The sequence below is a fragment of the Dreissena polymorpha genome, chromosome 12 (genome assembly GCF_020536995.1).
Source record: "Dreissena polymorpha isolate Duluth1 chromosome 12, UMN_Dpol_1.0, whole genome shotgun sequence".
In the NCBI taxonomy this organism is placed as follows: Eukaryota; Metazoa; Mollusca; class Bivalvia; order Myida; family Dreissenidae; genus Dreissena; species Dreissena polymorpha.
Window position 1 is genome coordinate 70332824 of NC_068366.1, and position 17457 is coordinate 70350280.

General features: G+C 33.3%; 1 protein-coding gene across 2 annotated transcripts; it reads right to left on the minus strand.

Moving 5' to 3' along the window:
* Positions 1-5319: 5319 nt before the first annotated feature.
* Positions 5320-17096, minus strand: LOC127853423 (neurogenic locus notch homolog protein 1-like). Of its 2 annotated transcripts, none has more exons than XR_008036600.1 (15): positions 16981-17096; positions 16550-16672; positions 16270-16389; positions 15296-15418; positions 14730-14990; positions 13812-14078; positions 10847-11131; positions 10540-10649; positions 9946-10004; positions 9671-9810; positions 9266-9391; positions 7780-7921; positions 6998-7063; positions 6561-6631; positions 5320-6149 (listed from the first exon to the last, which is right to left on the minus strand). XR_008036600.1 is itself a non-coding variant. In XM_052387948.1 (15 exons), exons 1-15 carry the CDS (start codon positions 17072-17074, stop codon positions 6105-6107), a joined length of 2028 nt encoding a protein of 675 aa, XP_052243908.1. In that variant the 5' UTR covers positions 17075-17096; the 3' UTR covers positions 5320-6104. The 2 variants fall into 2 exon arrangements, 1 of the variants encoding a protein (XP_052243908.1); XM_052387948.1 differs by having other exon boundaries at positions 7002-7063.
* Positions 17097-17457: the final 361 nt, after the last annotated feature.

Sequence of the window (17457 nt, forward strand, 5' to 3'; positions counted from 1 at the left end):
TAATAAATGTAGCATGTATATAAATGTAATGAAACAACAAATTGCATATTTGGTGATAAATGGCATAACCACGCCTACAAAGAATGTTAATTGTTAGGAAACGTAATTCAAATAACATTTATAGCATGTCAGCTTTTCAGTAGCATCAATAAACTTGACGTCATTAAGTTTCTACGATTCTACGCTTCAATGAAAGTGACGTCATTTGCAAAATATTTATGAATGAAAACGACGTCATATGTTTGTACAATTCAATGACGTCACTAAATAGTGGACATTGTACTAAGAAGGGCGGAATATTGAAAAATATAGTTCACGTCCTAAAGCTTGAACCAAATCAATCAGAATCATGTTAGAATCGAAATAAGATTTTTCTATGATGGTTTGTTTTCGAATAACCCACAGTAAGTTGTATAGATGCGTTTTATCAAATAACTCGTGCTTCGCACTCGTGATTTAATTCCTACGCATCTATACTCCTTACCGTGGGTTATTTGACCACAAACCATAATAGAAAAATAATATTTCTTAAACACGAAATGATGAAGACTGACAAGTATTTTTACTACGCCAACAGTTTGTTAGATAGAGCTCTGGGGAATATGAATTGAAAAAGAAATGTGAAAGAAAAATTTACGTCATTCAAAAGTAACCAAATTATGTACCACAGAACGGTTTAATTTATATGAACGGATATGAATACATCTCGGAGCGTCAAATTAATCTGACAGCTAAAAAAGTACATGAATGCATACTTTTCTGCAGCTTTCACAAAAGGTTGTATTAGTGCTTTAACATTATTTAATATTTCTTAAAAGGGAGTTTCTATAGTTTAATTATATAGGACGGTACGCACGAATTTTATACAGTATTGTTTTGAATAAGAAAAAAATATTAACAGCGCCGAGTCGAGTTGGTCTCATACTTCGGGAAAAAACAATAAATGCAACATACTTGAGTTATAATTTATGTTAACAGATAAAAGACTAGGAAATACTTGTTTTCGATGGTGTTTTATTTTGATAAAAATATGGATGCACATCATATTTTTATTTAATTAACTATCATTAACATAAAATGAAAATAAGTGATATTAGCATTTATTTAATGTTTGTTATTGTCGTAGGGCTTTCGAAAAGTTCTTTTACGTGATTTCTTATATATCTAAAGGACTAATTGTCATTTGCGTATTATTAAAATTTAGCGCCATCTATACATGTAATGGATACAATCGACAAACTTTACCAACCTCAACGGGTTGGGTATACAATAAACTTGTTGTTGTTTTCTGAATTTGCTTCGGGTTTGTTTACAAAACATGGACTATGATCTGCATTAAAATGTGCGTTTTTTCCATATCTTTTGAAATGGCTTTTATATCATATGTGAATAAATTATGTAATATATTTGTCCTCAGATAATTATCACGAATACAAAATATGTACCATGCAGACGTGTGAAATAACTAGGCCAAGGAAACCTGTTATTACTAATACTAGGTTCGAAAATAGACTTCGATGACACATATTATAGCTTCGAATTACCAAGTCATCAATGGGGATGCGACTGTGATTGAGACATGACAAATATGTTCATGGTCATAGTCTTATGACGATAAGCCTCAGTGCTGATGTTCCTTATGCATGGGCATCATTGTTACGTCCAGGCCATGTGGCATATATGCTGGAGAAAACACTTCAACTATGATTGAATCAAATTACATGTATGCAATATAACTCTAGACGTACGAGTTCATATATTAATTCATATAACATATATGATACATGGTAGCAATCAAATAATACTTCTTTATATTTCCCCATGTGCGTGCCTATTTCACACAAAAGATCAGGCTATATTTAAACCAAGACATATACTTTATGTAGATTAAATTGGAATCGTTACGCCATTAAAACTGAACACGTGAGTTATTAGGCGAAAACTATTAAATACAACTTGGAAGTTTGAACAAGAAGGACGTCTCGTGTTAAACAATAGATGGAAATAAAGAATGGTACACGTTCATTAGTAAGGGTTGCGGAATATATGGTGAGTTAAACAGCAGGATGTAAATAGAAATGAATGGAAATAAAAGAGGAATACTCAAGACAAATTCAATTAAGGTAAAATGATGTTTTGTGTAAAATTCCTTAATACCTCTATGATCACACGTGGCCTGTACATTTACACAATGGTAGTGCTCTTGATTGAAATATTGCTCATCGTGTTATCAATATGTTTTTCCTCGGTGTCAAGGATTGTCTCCAGTAGGTTTCTCATGTACGACCAGTCTATCTTTTTGGTCGATGTTTGTAAGGTTTAAATCTAAATCGTAGGCGTATTTCTTTAGGTTCGCCAGTTTCCGTAAATCTGTCAATTTGTCGAAATGTTCATGGTCGTCTAGCGTTCAATGTGATCCATTTGTGGCTGTTCATTGTTTATTCGGATAAAGAGAACCAAAGTCACATACCTAGGCTAAATCTTATCCAAAACTTAACCAACACGTGCACCTGTTCGGATATATGTTTTTTAATAGCATTTCATACCATAAAAGATATTACTAAAGAAAATATTCACTGGATAAGAATTTTCCAGAAGTATAAACATTGCCACTGAAGATGTAATGTTTTTATAGTTCTTACACAGCTTATTTTGTATTTATTGCTTTCGGAAGGTAATGTTCGGCTCTTATTAGGACCATGGTGTTGTAGAGGAATTTGGACATTTGCATCCCGTGTTTACATTTATAGTATGTACAGGGTATTTTTGAAATTACCCCAGTGACTCATAACACAATGGTAACGTGGGAAACCACTTTTGTCTGTGCATGTTTACTTTAAATCTGTCTGACTTTGACTCGACATATGTAATTAACTTGTTTAAATCGTTAAATTTAATATTGCATTATACTTTCTATAAATAGTATCACTTTGACGTCACGACGTACAAAATCATTATTAAATGTGGCATACAAATAGGATAGTTAAAATAACGATAACAACTAAAACCATAGATACGTTTGATGACAAGCTTTCAGCTTTAAAATGAGTCATCAAACAAAATTAATTAAACGACACGCTTACACAAATTACAACTTTAACTTTAACCACACGCGTATAACAATACAATTACAACGACATAATCTGCCCTTTTCAATTCTTCCATCCATCAATGATCGATCATAGTTGAGAAATAATTCGCGCGTGTACGTTATAGTTTGTTGTCGAATAACCCACGGCCGGATGTTAAGATGCGTAGGGATTAAATCACGAGTGCGAAGTACACGATTTATTTCGATTCTAACACGGTTTGTACTTAAGATTTATACGTAGTATCTTATTTTTCTTGGCTACTATTTTATGTAAAGTTCCGCCCATAAAAATAACTTTCGGCTGTATTGTCGATCAGTCGTGACCATAAAATACCGGATTATTACGCTGGTGGAAAATATATCGGCATGTTTTGTTTACTTACAGCGCGTGATTTCAGTGTATAAGCTCTGCCCATAATTATTGCAGAAAAACCCATAGACGATTTTCTTCTTTGTTAATATGAAATTTAGCACGTGCCATGTTAGAATATAATTTAAACCACGCTTTGGTTTTTTTGGTAACGTTTGTATTGAATTCCATCTATTATGACCAAAACTAAGAAATCGAATGACTGGTCGAATCGGTTTATTTTATACCTATTAAAGTTTTCAATTATACATATCAGACACACCACAATCCGCTCTATGTTTTGGATTCGTTCGATGCTCTTTAAAAAATTACCGTTAAAACAGTCAGATTCTGAAGTGTTTTCTCAACAATGCAGAGAGTCTAGTTTAAACTGGTATGTTTCGTCACATAAATTACGCCACACAAAATACGTCATAAATCACTTAAACAATTGGATGAAAATTAATGTACGGCAAGCTGGTTTATTTTAGTGAAATAACAAAGCAGAATGATATGTTATATTAACGATATCGTCCGGTTGAGCTAGGCCGGACGTCTGTAAAAGGCCCTAGCCGTATAACGGCATTCAGACCAAAGGCCCTCATGTTGTTATATCGGCAGCGGGCCGGTTGCAGATGTTTAGCCCAGTTATGTCGTATGTCAGTTTCTAATTATCGATTATTGTGCAACATGTTTCATGAGTAAACACTCATTTCAAAGTAAACAGAAACAGTGTCCATGAAACATGGGAATTATGAACAAAGTGCTCTAACTTATCCAGCGTAATGGTGCTATTTAAATCAAGCCTCTTAAAATCAAACGAACGTTTCCTACATGCAGAGTAATTATGACACTAAGTTAAAACGCAGACTTGTTAAAATGACATGATAGTATATCGCTGTTCAAAATAAACAACTCTAGGAAATGGGTAAACAAACTATTAAAACGACATTTACAATACCCCTTTAAAACGCAAGATAATGAATAATGATTATGCATGTTAATATGTTATCATTTAAAAATAAAATGCCCGGTATAATCTAAAAAAGTGCACAGATCACTTCGAACCTTCTCGCGTTACAGCGACTTAACCGTCAGCGATAAAGTTATTCGCATTTTACGGACCTAAGCGCAACGTGTTTAGCCCGTTTAACACTTCACTACAATGGTTAAGGCCCTTTTTCTCTGAAGTAATTCTTATATTTGTTACTCATAAACACAACCAGAAGTTTAGTAGTAGTAGTTGTTTAGTATTGAAGTGCGTTAATATATGTAAACCGCTGCTACAGACAATACTCTTTGATTGTAGAACAGGAACTTAAATACATTTCGTGATCAGTTAAAAACATTGGCAAATAGAGAACCATATTTTACAGTTTTAACCTCATTGCAGTGGTACACGAATTTGCATAGTTCAGTAAAAGTACTTCGAAAATGTTAACTAAAGTTAAATAAATTGCATTTGTTTATACAAGATTTAAAACACTAATTTTTGTAGAATAATCGGAAGCTATCTAGAATCTAAGCGCGATGATAAATCGAGTCTAGTCGATTATTTGCCCTTCACTATTTCAGTGGTTGTCGTGGGAATCTTATCTTGTTGAACACCAGCTGTGACGACGGTACTCTTATAAGTAGCATAACGTTCTAATAAATGGAAAGCAACAACTTACCCAAAACATCACAACGCAATTAAACTGATGTTTTAAACTGCTTAACCGCATTTGGAAGATTAACTAGAAATATTGAGAATTTAAACAGGTTCCATGATTACCGATAAGATGCATGTAGTAAAATGCAAACAACAACAGTACATTTAAATATTATATGATTTATTAAAAAATAAAAGAGAAAAAGAAATAAAAAAACAAACCAGCGGAAACAGTAATTAATAGAAAAGATCTTGCATATTTTTAAACACGAAATAAAATTAGTAGTAAGACAAAATACAGAAAATATACAAAACGTATGAAACACATGCAACTTAATTATGTATTAAAGAAAGTTATAACCACCTTTCAAATGAGAAGCTACACAAATCATCATAATGAACATAATTATTTACAAAACGCAACTATACTCTTTAAAAGATACCAAAGTGTCACTTGAATTTTTAGTGTTTATATGCTTAAAAAGGCATTTTGGTTGCTTTTACTGATATATAAAGTACTTGTTATTTTGTGGATCATGAATAAATAGGTTTAAAACTCGAAATGCGTTGTCACGTATTGAAAAAATAACCTGTGGTGTCAGTGAAACAAACGAACCGTATGGACTATGTTTTTTGTATCTGAATATGATCAGTATTTTATATAATATTGTACAAATTCTGTAAGTATTTCAACATAAATTGAACGTTCATATTTTTCATTAGATAAAATTATAAAATAATACAAAACACATATTAAACAAATACATAAAAATAGACAACAAATATAGCAATTATGAAAACCTTATTGGACATTAAAAACAAATGATAACATACCATAGATCAGTATTAAAACTTATACACAATAATAATGTCAGATCCCACATAGGGTATACGAAAAGAAATTTGCATATATACACTTTAAATATGATTCGGTGGAATCGAAATTCACAGGAAATCTAATAAAAGCTTATTTATTAGTGTTTTTTCCTGGCTTTTTTTCGTACTGTATATCACTATCCTGCAGTACCTGAATTCTCGTCTGGAACTATTCTCGGAATCTGAAACAACATTCAACTTAATTTACTCGACATGAAACAATCTTCTAGCATTCTTTGTACAATACTTCCACATAATATAGATAGTTAGCCAGATTAAAATTCACTCAAGAAACAAATATATGAGCCGCGCTCTGATAAAAGGGGATTTAACGTATGTGCGTAAATTGTCGTCCCAAATTAATATGTGCAGTCCGCACAGGTTAATCATGGACAACCCTTTCCGCCTAATCTTTATTTTTGCTAACAAGAGGCTTTCTTTAAACAAACAATATCGAAAAAGCGGAAAGTGTCTTCCCTGATTAACCGGTGCGAACTGCAAAAGCTAATCTGAGACGACACTTTACGCACATGCATTAAACCCCTTTTTCACAAGGCACGGCCCATATGTAGTCGATGTTTTTTTACTTATACCTTAACGGCATCCTGCCTGAATGACAGAGCCATGGATCGCCATGTTCTATACCTTGGGGCCTCTGGTTCATCTGAAATTTTTTAATGAATCGAATTATATACTGACCATATTTTAATAAATCTACCAGTGTGTTTGATAGTGTACCTGAACCGCAACGCAACCGCATACTTCATTTGTTCATACAGACATCGTATAGATCTACTTATAAAGCACTATTTTTTTGAAAAAAATAGTTCACATTTATGCTGAGACAACAGGCTGAACAATATGTTTTCAATATCTCCCAATTACCAATAAAATGCACGACCATTAGTTATTTTGAAATATCCTGACGTTTTTTACGATATCAAGAATACAAGGCCTTATTTCATTTAATAGTTACCAACAATCAAAAGTAAAAACGTGTACCACTACACAAAATAAGAAACAAACACACGTAATTCCATGGCGAACTTCTTTGAATGGTGATCTCCAAAATACCTTCCCACCTTGTCCATCAAATCTAAATGATGAGCAAATAGTTATGTAGCATTTGGCATCATAATGAACTTTTTCATTTCTACAGCAGTAACTAAACAGTTGATTAGTGTTTTTTACTTAACGTTATATTTAACGGGTAAACGATTGTATTTTGAACAAGTTATTGAAAGCAGCGTAAATAACAACAATCGATTAGTTTTGTGTGTTCAAACTTTCACACTATTTAAAGCTTTGCTCACTTTAACAAAATCACAGATTGTTTTGTGATAGGGATGGCAACGAATATTTGAACTTTCGAATATTGAAATAATTCTTTTTACTTTTGCGGAACGAATACATTTTTTTTTGTTATCAATAAGCGTATAAAGAACAGAAAATGCCTATTTTTGTGTCAAATAGCCGACATTCCATGCTGCATGCTGATATTAAGTACACATGATACGTGTCCAGCTCGAATTGTTGTGTTGACAGGATGCGGATTAAAACCTAATTATTAACACGTACATACTGCTCAGTTCGATCATGTTCATTAAACATGATTGTCGGAGCCTATCGGCGCCTATCTTTAATCATGTTCGAAGCAGCAAGCTTCGACAAATCAATACGTACCTTGTATACCTTTGTCTAGTGATTCAAAATTGTTTAAATCAGTCGATTTAAGATTACGGTTCATTACAGTTCTAATAACTTTAAATGTCAAGACCCTGAACAATAAAAATGTTCTTTTACTCATTGTACCGATTGAGGTTTTCCAGCCTTAGGGTATGCTTTGTGGCGTTCCTCGCTTTTCTTTTGATCACAATAAATATCGCTGTACAAATTCCTATAGCCAGAATCAGACCTCCCGCCACAGAAACACCTATGATCAGCTTTACATTGTCTGAAACATAATCATTAATATGTTAAGTATGATACATTGCTCGTCATAGAAACACAAACGAAAATATTGGATCCGTCTTGCAGTCAACAAACATGCTTTGTCAGAGAATCACCAACGATCAGCTTGACGTTGTTTGAAATATAATCAATAACATAGTAGTAGTATGAAACATTGCTCGTCACAGAAGCAGCAATTATCCGCTTGACGTTGTCTGGCAAAAAGAAAAACTCAGTATTATAGTACAGCAATCATCAACATCGATACTGTCTGAATGATAGACAACAACATCGTTACAGTATGATAGCCTGTCAAACAAACAACAACGCTCAACTTGACATTGTCTGAAGCCTAATCAGTAACATAGTTATTATATAATACATTGTTTGTCACAGAAACACCAACGAACAGCTTGGAATTGTCTGACAGATTGCGAAGAACAAAGTTATAATAACATGTATTGTTTGTCAGACTAACAGCAGTGATCAGCTCGACTTTGTCCCAAAGATAAAAACATTGTTATAGTATAATATACTGCTCGTGACAGAAAAAAGAAAGGTCAGCGAAACATTGTATGAAAGACAGAAGAAATAAGTTGTTTTGGATGATATACTATCTGCCCCAGTAACACAAACGATCAGCTAGATTGTCCGACAGACTAAAAATTACGGTATTAATGGTATTATATATTATACCCTTCATGTTTCCTAATAAAACAAATATGTATAACTTGACGTTATACCGAAATAGATATTTGCTATTAAAGTTTGATAACGAATTATTAAAAACCAAATTCAGATGCTAATTAAGAACTTAATGTAGTTACTATTTTACATACTATCTTGCAATGACTGGATGACGTCCCCTGTGTAGGAACTTAATGTAGTTACTATTCTAAATTATCTCTTGTAATGACTGGACGACTTCACCTGTGCACTAATGTACACATCTGTTAACACCAATTTAAATACAATCAGTACTATCATGTTCTAAAGTTGACATTGTTACTAGCCAAATGCTATAAATGTCTTATACTTAACATGAAATTATTCCGTAAAAAAACAAAACCCATTATCTTAAATCCGAATTATGAAAATTACCTAAAATAAATCAAGGTTGATAACGTAGCTATATAGTTATCAGTATTTTTTTAATAAAAAATGTCTCTTTCGAAAAATCATACAATAATTTTGTTGCAACGTTACAACGAGAATCTATTGTCTTTAAAAAATGTTTTTCACTAATACAATTGTTATACTTGATGACATGTTTCTCATTATTTGTATTATGTATTGCAAAATATTGGATGATACAATAGATTGAAATAAAACTTTAAGTTATACGCACCTGTGGGCACAATGTTCACTACGCACGAAACCACACCGTTTGTGACGTTACACGCTGTCCCGAATTCACACGGACCTCCTCTTATCTCCTCAAACAAACCACATGGCGTGTAGCCACGAAGTTGTTCTGCTCAGGGGAAATGAAATTATTGTGATCATTAGTTTAGTCGCCACTATTCAAGTTGCCGGAATCAGTTTTTGAAATAAGATTGTGATGACTGTAGAAAAGCTTAATTAGTGTATTAATACTAACAAACAATGTGTCACACGTTATAGAACTTTTATATACTGTGTCATTCAGCTTGCCTCTTAAAGTAAATGAAATCTTTGAAACAAAATACCATTGAAGATTTTTACCGATGTATTAGGCAGTAGCTGATTTTGGTAAACCCGAATATTCACCCACCTGAGACTGCTTCTACAGGCTTTCCTTCATACATGATGTTTGGTCCTTTCCTAAGATCGTCTAGTGCATTGGTAACATTTGTAACCGCATCAGCAGTGTTATTGTAGAAAAGTGTAAAGTTTATAAGTAAGCTTCCTTTTCTGCACAAACGATAACAAGGAGAATATTATTTTTCAAACCAATATAATAATATAATTTAATATTTGTAAATTTCAAGAAATTCATTCCAGGATAAAAAGTACGGACATGAAACGATTGCATATAAAACAGCATACCGTAGATCCTTAATTACAATTGTGAAATGTGTTATGAACCGCAACAGGTAGGTCCGTAGCTGAAATGAAACGTGCGTAGAACAAAAAGCCAATAGACTCAATGTACCATGTATAAAAAACACATCGTGTTTCTTAAAAAAATTGACAATTATAAAATCCAACAGTTATTTAACTAGCATTTTGTTATTTTAATAATGTCTCCAGTGTTTAAATACATAACGTTAACCTTTTTGTCCGAAGATCAAATACTTAACATGTTCATTGTCTTCATTATTTTACATACACATCTCATGAAGTAAAATTTCGCGCTTTGTTGTCCTCAAAGGTATGACGTTTAGTCAGAAAAACTTACACATATGTTTAACCTAAATGGCTAAATGACACGCTGTTAATATATGCTTGTAAAAAGATCATTCGTCGTATTTTACGCCCTATTATTTTAAACATTGTTTGAACTTGGTAACCAAACTCATTACCAAACACTATATGCACCATATACTGACATATAAACGAAAATCGTTTTTAATTTATTGTGTATTTCACAATATGTATTCGTTACTTAATAAATGAAAAGCACATGTCGTCAGTACATACCGATAATGTAACTTTTTCGGCAACCACTGCAAAATCCCTGTCTGATGTAAGATTTATACTCTGAACGTCAATTTTTAGTGTTATCTGCAGGTCTTTTTGCTTTCCTGGAACTACCAAATTGTATAACGCGTAATCATCTTAACGGACCCTTCACAAATCATAGCAGTGTTGTTAAGATTAATGAATTCAATTATATCGGCTTTTTTGCAGACTGTCTTATACATACACATTTCGTACAAATGTCAAAACCCTGTTTATTCTGTAATAATATACATTTAAACTTAATGATAATACATAAGATTTATACCTGTCGTTACATTCGAACAAGTTTTGGTAACATCGTCTTTTACAAAGCCTTTCTTGCAGTAGCAAGCGAAAGAACCATCAGTGTTAACACATACGGTGTTTTGATCCTTACACACATCTTCTTTGCACTCATCTACATCGATTTGGCAAGTATTGCCCGTCCAGTTTCCAGTGCACTTGCATGTTCCATTGACAGTGTCACATGACTGGGTGTGGGAAAGTGTGTGCTCCTTAACGCATGCGCACGTATTGAAACATTTTATTCCGTAAGTGTTGTCTGAACACTCTGAAAACATATCAATATAAGATAGTTTGGTTTAATCAGAATTTATTAAGCTTTTTATAGATGGATATGTAAGCTATATAATACAATACAAACATACATGCTACTTTGGACAAAATATGCTTACTATTAGGACTGCATTGAAATAATTGAGGAAAAAGCTCAAAGCTTATACTATGTCTCTCTTCTGTCATTTGGAACTGCTGCTGATAAGGTGTTAACAGAACAGGGAACAGAACAGAACAACTCTTTATTTACATCTAAGTATATAAGGTATACAATACGCGCAACATAACAAAACGATTTCTGACAATATTGTCCGGTTCAAGTTGGGATCAGTTATATCATCCATAACAAATAAGCATGTCACTGCAATGTACACAGTGTAAAAACAATAAATAGTGAAGCATAAAGGTATATATAAATATACAGTAAAGGAATGAAGACATTATATAGTACATTATAAATAATAGATATTACGTTTATAAACATCAGCAATATTAATGTGTAATATGCTCTATCTACTAAGACAGAGATTAAAGTGGCAGAGTTTTCGCAACTTTAGAAAGTTGCGATAAGAAAAGGAACAGTTGCGAGGCGGGGTATCATAAGCAGGATAAGGTGTTTTCATGAGATGAGGTAGTGTTAAAGTATATGACCATCTCGGATGAAAGACTTAACATGTTTGAATACCAGATAATTTTCTTCGTATAATTCGTATGATTCGTCTCTGACACCAAAGAGAAAAAGTTGCACAGTTATTGTTTCGAAACTGGACAGATTGTCTAACAGGATTGCTCTTGTTTCATTATAAATTGAACACATTTAGAAAAGGTGATATGTTTCTCTAATCGCCCCGCATTGGCAATATGGGCTATCCAATATGTTTTTGCGTACTCATGATCATTTAAATTGCTACAATACATTCGCAAACGTGCGTGATGAATATTAAGCGTTCCCTCACTATCGTCGTAGTTCATGGGGATTTTATTTTGGCTTTGTTTAGGTTCGCTTTGAAGGTACAGCTAGAAGATGCAGATCTAACAGGTTCCGGTAGGGCGTTCCATAGGTTTATAGTTGATGGTAAGAAGGACCGTGATCAAAGCTGTGATTTACATGGAATGCTGCGTACACTGTCGGAATAACGAAATGGATATGCTATTCTTTCATCCACGCAAGAGGGGATCATTGCAGAAAAATACGAGGATAATCGGGAATTATACTTCTTGAGAAGAAAGTTAGTATATGTTAAGTTCTCCTATGTTTTATGGTTCAAAACATGTTTCACTATATAAATTTTGCACTGCAGCTTGTTATTTTCCACCCTAAATATCCGTACTGCTTCCTGCTGAATCTTTTCAAGTTCTTATCCATCCTGTCTAGTTAAATTTTCCCAAACTACATCAGCGTATTTATGAATTGGTTTAATAAATGTCGTATATACGTTAAGTAGAGACTTTGTATCGAGGATGAATTTAAAAATTGTCATTAGATTGATTCTCTGCCATGCTAAGAGCATGAGTTAAAAAAGTTTAGGCCTGTATGCTTATTAGACAAAACCTCATTGATTTTGCAGTCGTTGAGGAACAGAGAGGGTGAATCGAGCGGTCATTTTTTCTGGAGATTTCTATGGACTCGCTTTTAGATGGATTGAAAATAACAGACACCATTTCGGCCAAGAAATGGAGTTTTTCAATTTCAGAGTTGAGTAGCTGCATCAACCAGATTGTCCACGGTTATATTACGCGCAGTATCGTTTGCAAACAGGCGCACCGGGCAGTGAATATCTCGCACAAATGTAATTTGAGTATACAAGAACAAGGCGAGGCCCTAATATGGACCCTTGAGAGACACCAGCATTGATTGGCAATGAGTCTGATTATCAAACGGAAATTACAACACACCGTCTTCATGCATCAAGATAATCTTGTAACAAAGATGAAACATTGTCCGAGATATTACTTAGTTGTATCTTGCGAATTAGTCCGGCGTGCCATACTCAAAAGCCTATGAAATGTTACAATATACGACTCTAACCTATTCTCCTTCATCGAGGTCTTTACAGAAAGAGTGACTTATTGGTTTATAGTAAACAATTCAGGTTGAAATGGAGTTGTAAAGTAAGTAGCATTTTAATGGTTAAAGCTGGATTTGTGAAGAATAATTTCAATACTTTTACTAACCATACATATTTTGAACAGGAGACTATTAGTGTTTTCGTTTGTCGTTCGACAGCAATTAAACGGGTTATAAATTATCTGTTTGTTTGCCCTTTAATTCACGTGTCGGTGAATGTACGGATGTTGACATCCGCCGAAAAAAGTTAACCTGGATTTTTAGAGTGGCTAAACGGGATCTTAGGAAAATATGTTTGAATGTTCATGATTTGTATTGGCTGGAAATAATAATATCAAATTTATACGTCTTTTAATATGTCCCGTTTAAAGTTGGGTAACCGTCTTAGAACAGTCGTTGCAAAATAATTCGGGTTTAAAAAGATCGTTTTGAACTGATAAATTATAATCGTCCGTTAAAGTGTTGGGTGTGTTTCTGAAATTTCTGGACTGGGTTATTCACAAAAGCAAACACAATATGTAAAAGCAAAACCAACAAATCATAATTTCCGAAATAATTTGCAAAGGTTTTGCGATGTTTGACACATAAATTTAACCACAATCGTTACCTGTACAGCTGTCGCCTTTGCTGCTCGTTTTGAAACCCGGGTCACAATCACACTTGTAACTACCAATAGCACTGACGCATGTCGAGTTGGCAGGACATTTGAAGCCATTAGCTGACACACACTCGTCGACATCTGTTTTACATTCGGGGACAGTCCATCCTGCTTCACACGTACAGCTCCCGTTCACTGGATTGCACACGGATGTATGTGCCATATCACACAAACAGGTGCTTGTACAGCCTTTGCCAAAACGACCTTGAGGACACTCTTAAAAAGAAATATCATTTATCACACACAATGTCTTATCTTAATAAAAAAAACATATAATTAAAATAATTATACGAGTACATTTTTTAAAACGGATATGTTATAGAAATTTGGTTATTTGTTAAAACACACAATTAAATGGTCTACGACGCAAATGAAGTACGCGAAACGCCCATTCTGTTTAATACGTCTTGGTCGACTGATAGTCCAGGCCCCATATGCGCTAACTAATTCTTAGACTAAAGTCTAAAAGTACAACATAATTTCTTAAAACTGTACTGTTATTTAAGTAGAACACATCTTTAACAACTCCCTTTAACTAAACATTTTCTTTTTATTTGAAGCAATTCATGTATGACTGTTATATAAAACTATGAACGTTGTTTTCTTCATTTAAAGTATAATCTCTTATCTACCGGTTAAGAATGTGTTGCTAGGTATGAGATGATGAATACGGGCTCTGGACGTTTTTGTTGAGTATGTAAACGTAATTGATTTTTGTCTTCATTAAAGACATTTAATAATCTTTTCGCTGACAAACTTCTTTTAAACAAAAGTCGGCAAAAGTTTGGACTATATTATTTGGTTTTAACTATTAAAAATATATCCTCGCTTTAAACTACGCCGTAAATAAAACGTCATTTTACCTACCTTGACACAGACCAGAGCTGTTCTTGAGATATCCAGCGTCACATTCGCATGTAAAACTGCCTGATAAGTTTATACATTGGGAATTGGTGGGACACTCGTTTGAAGTGGACGTACATTCGTTGACGTCATCGTTGCACAGTCCACCATGCCAACCTTTCAAACACGTACAATTTCCGTTTGTTGGATTGCAAGTCTCAGTATTGGTCAAATTGCATTTACATTCCCTGGAACACATCTCACCGTATGTCCAGTTCATGCACTCTAAAAAAGAAATATTCTTTAATTTTGAATATCGTTTGCAACGTAATGCAATATTGTGATCTAACGGTTGAAAAAACGACATTCTATTCGACAATTTATATATGAGCTTATAATGAACAAATTAATTCAGTATTCTTGCTTGTGTAAATATGGACGTTTTTACTATAACTAGTATCGTTTATCAAATAAATACAATATATAAATTTCATATACGTTTTTACACAACTTCATAATTAATACATTTTGTCTTATAGACTATTTATAGCCATTATACGAGACGCCGATAAACACTGATTAATAGTTACTTGTGCACGTGGCATTATCGTTTTCCAGGAAATATCCAACTTGACACTCGCAATTGTATCCACCTATGGTATTTTTACAATTTTGGTCACATGTTTCCTTACCATTTTCACACTCGTCGATGTCTACAAAAATCACCTTACATATATAAGTATTAATTGTAATAACTTTATGAAGGCTTTCATAAAAGAAAAATATGTTCGTGCCAAAGTTTTTGTGTGTACATTATTCAAAATAAACATGACAAAAATAGTCAGCTTAAACTTAATAAATAAACTCGTATGGTATATAACATACATAAAGGTATCATTTAAATGCCTATTGTCGGATACTGCAAAACAACTTTTAATGTAATGTTTAAGAATAACTTATGTTTCAGTTAATTTGCATTTAAGGGGCCTTTTCACGTTTTGGTAAATTGACAAAATTAAAAAAGTTGTTTCAGAATCGCTAATTTGCGTTTTAGGTATGATATTTGTGAGGAAACGGTAATACTGAACATTAACCATGCTCTAAAATAGCCATTATATGCATCGATCTTTGGAAGATTTAAAAACCAGAAAAGTAATAAAGCGTTGCAACGTGAAACAATTGAATAATTTGGAGAGTTCTGTTTTTGGTGTTATATCTTGCGAAACTAAGATGATTGCTTATATAAAGTATAAAATACATCACTCAATGTATGATCACGGATGGCCGAGTGATCTAAATGGACAGATTTTTACTCCATGACTCCAGGGGTCAGTGGTTCGAGCCCTGTTGAGGGTTACTTTTTTTCTTTTTCTTAATTGTATTCTTGAATTTTTACTCGAGCTTTTTAGATCCAATGTTTACATTTATCAATATAAAGCATTTAATGACAAACTTCAATACATGCCCAAATCTGTGCAACGACCCCTTTAATTAGAATTTAAATAAAAAAATAGCACGAATGAGGTTCATTCATATATGTCTTTTAATATCCGATAAGTGTTACCTGTACAATAAGTCCCGTTGTATCCATTAGGACAAACACATTTAACCTCGTCGTCGGAAACAGAACAAGTAGCATTACCAGAGCAGTTAGCAGCTTGATTTAACGTACACTCTGTCTCAGCTAACAAACAGAGAAAAACATTATTTGAATTTGAAATTCACTTGTTGTATAGCTATAATAATTCTTTTCACATAACACAAACCGTCTGTCTCTAAATAGCATCATATTCCAACGTCTAGCGAGTTCTATAATATGAAAAAACACTCAATATCACACTAACCAATGCAAGACTTTCGGTCGGTAAGTTCAAGAACGAATCCCGATTCACAAGAGCATCTGTAGCTACCAATAGTGTTAACACATTGTTGTTGACATTCGTTCCCGCCTAGGCATTCGTTAATATCTAAGATAAATATAAGAACTATTTTAATTTTGTATACATAAATAATCGTATTAATGCAATTCCATATATTACTAAAACATTTTTTTATGTGTCTATGTGCTAATTTTACACGATTGTACACGATTTTACATGCACTTTTTAAACGCAATCATATCTTTTAAAAAGAAACGTTTTTCAACTCATTACATATATACAAAGTCGTTTAAAATGTATATATCGAATCTCCAAGTATTACGTTTTAAGGTTCATACGTATACAATATATAATAAGAAGACGTAAACATTTTTTCATTATCTAAAACCACATACCGTTACATTTTCCATTTTTGAAAACAAAACCTGCTCTGCAACTACAAAGATAACTTCCGGGTGTGTTGATGCAATCTTGATCACACGTGTTCATGAAAGAAGTCTGGCATTCGTTCACATCTGAATTGTTTTATAGCGTTTAGACATTCATTCATTACAAAATGAAATAATATATTGTGTTGTAAACCTTTTTTGTAAATAACACGAATACGACATTGTCCCAACTGTCATTGTTAAATGTGTCTACTTTAATTTAGAACAAACAAACCAGGTGATTGTTTCCATTACCTACTCAACAAATGCGGTGAGTAGGTTGTCTTAACTTTTTTGTTTACTATACCTTGTTACGGAGGTTCAATAACAGAAATCTTCTACATCTTTTAGTGTTATGCCTTTATTTATATGTAAACGTTTATTTAGCATCACTGTCAAAATCTCAGCCTAGAATACCAAGCAAAATATAGGGTCGGCATTAAA

What these genes read in the sequence shown, in the direction of transcription:
- LOC127853423 (XM_052387948.1), bottom strand. Translation starts at nt 17,074, where the DNA reads ATGAACACGTGTGATCAAGATTGCATCAACACACCCGGAAGTTATCTT. An exon ending in CGACCGAAAGTCTTGCATTG is followed by an intron (nt 16,390 to 16,549) that starts GTTAGTGTGATA and finishes TCTGTTTGTTAG; the next exon opens with CTGAGACAGAGTGTACGTTA. An exon ending in CAAAGAAGTTCGCCATGGAA is followed by an intron (nt 6,632 to 7,001) that starts TTACGTGTGTTT and finishes AAAAAATTTCAG; the next exon opens with ATGAACCAGAGGCCCCAAGG.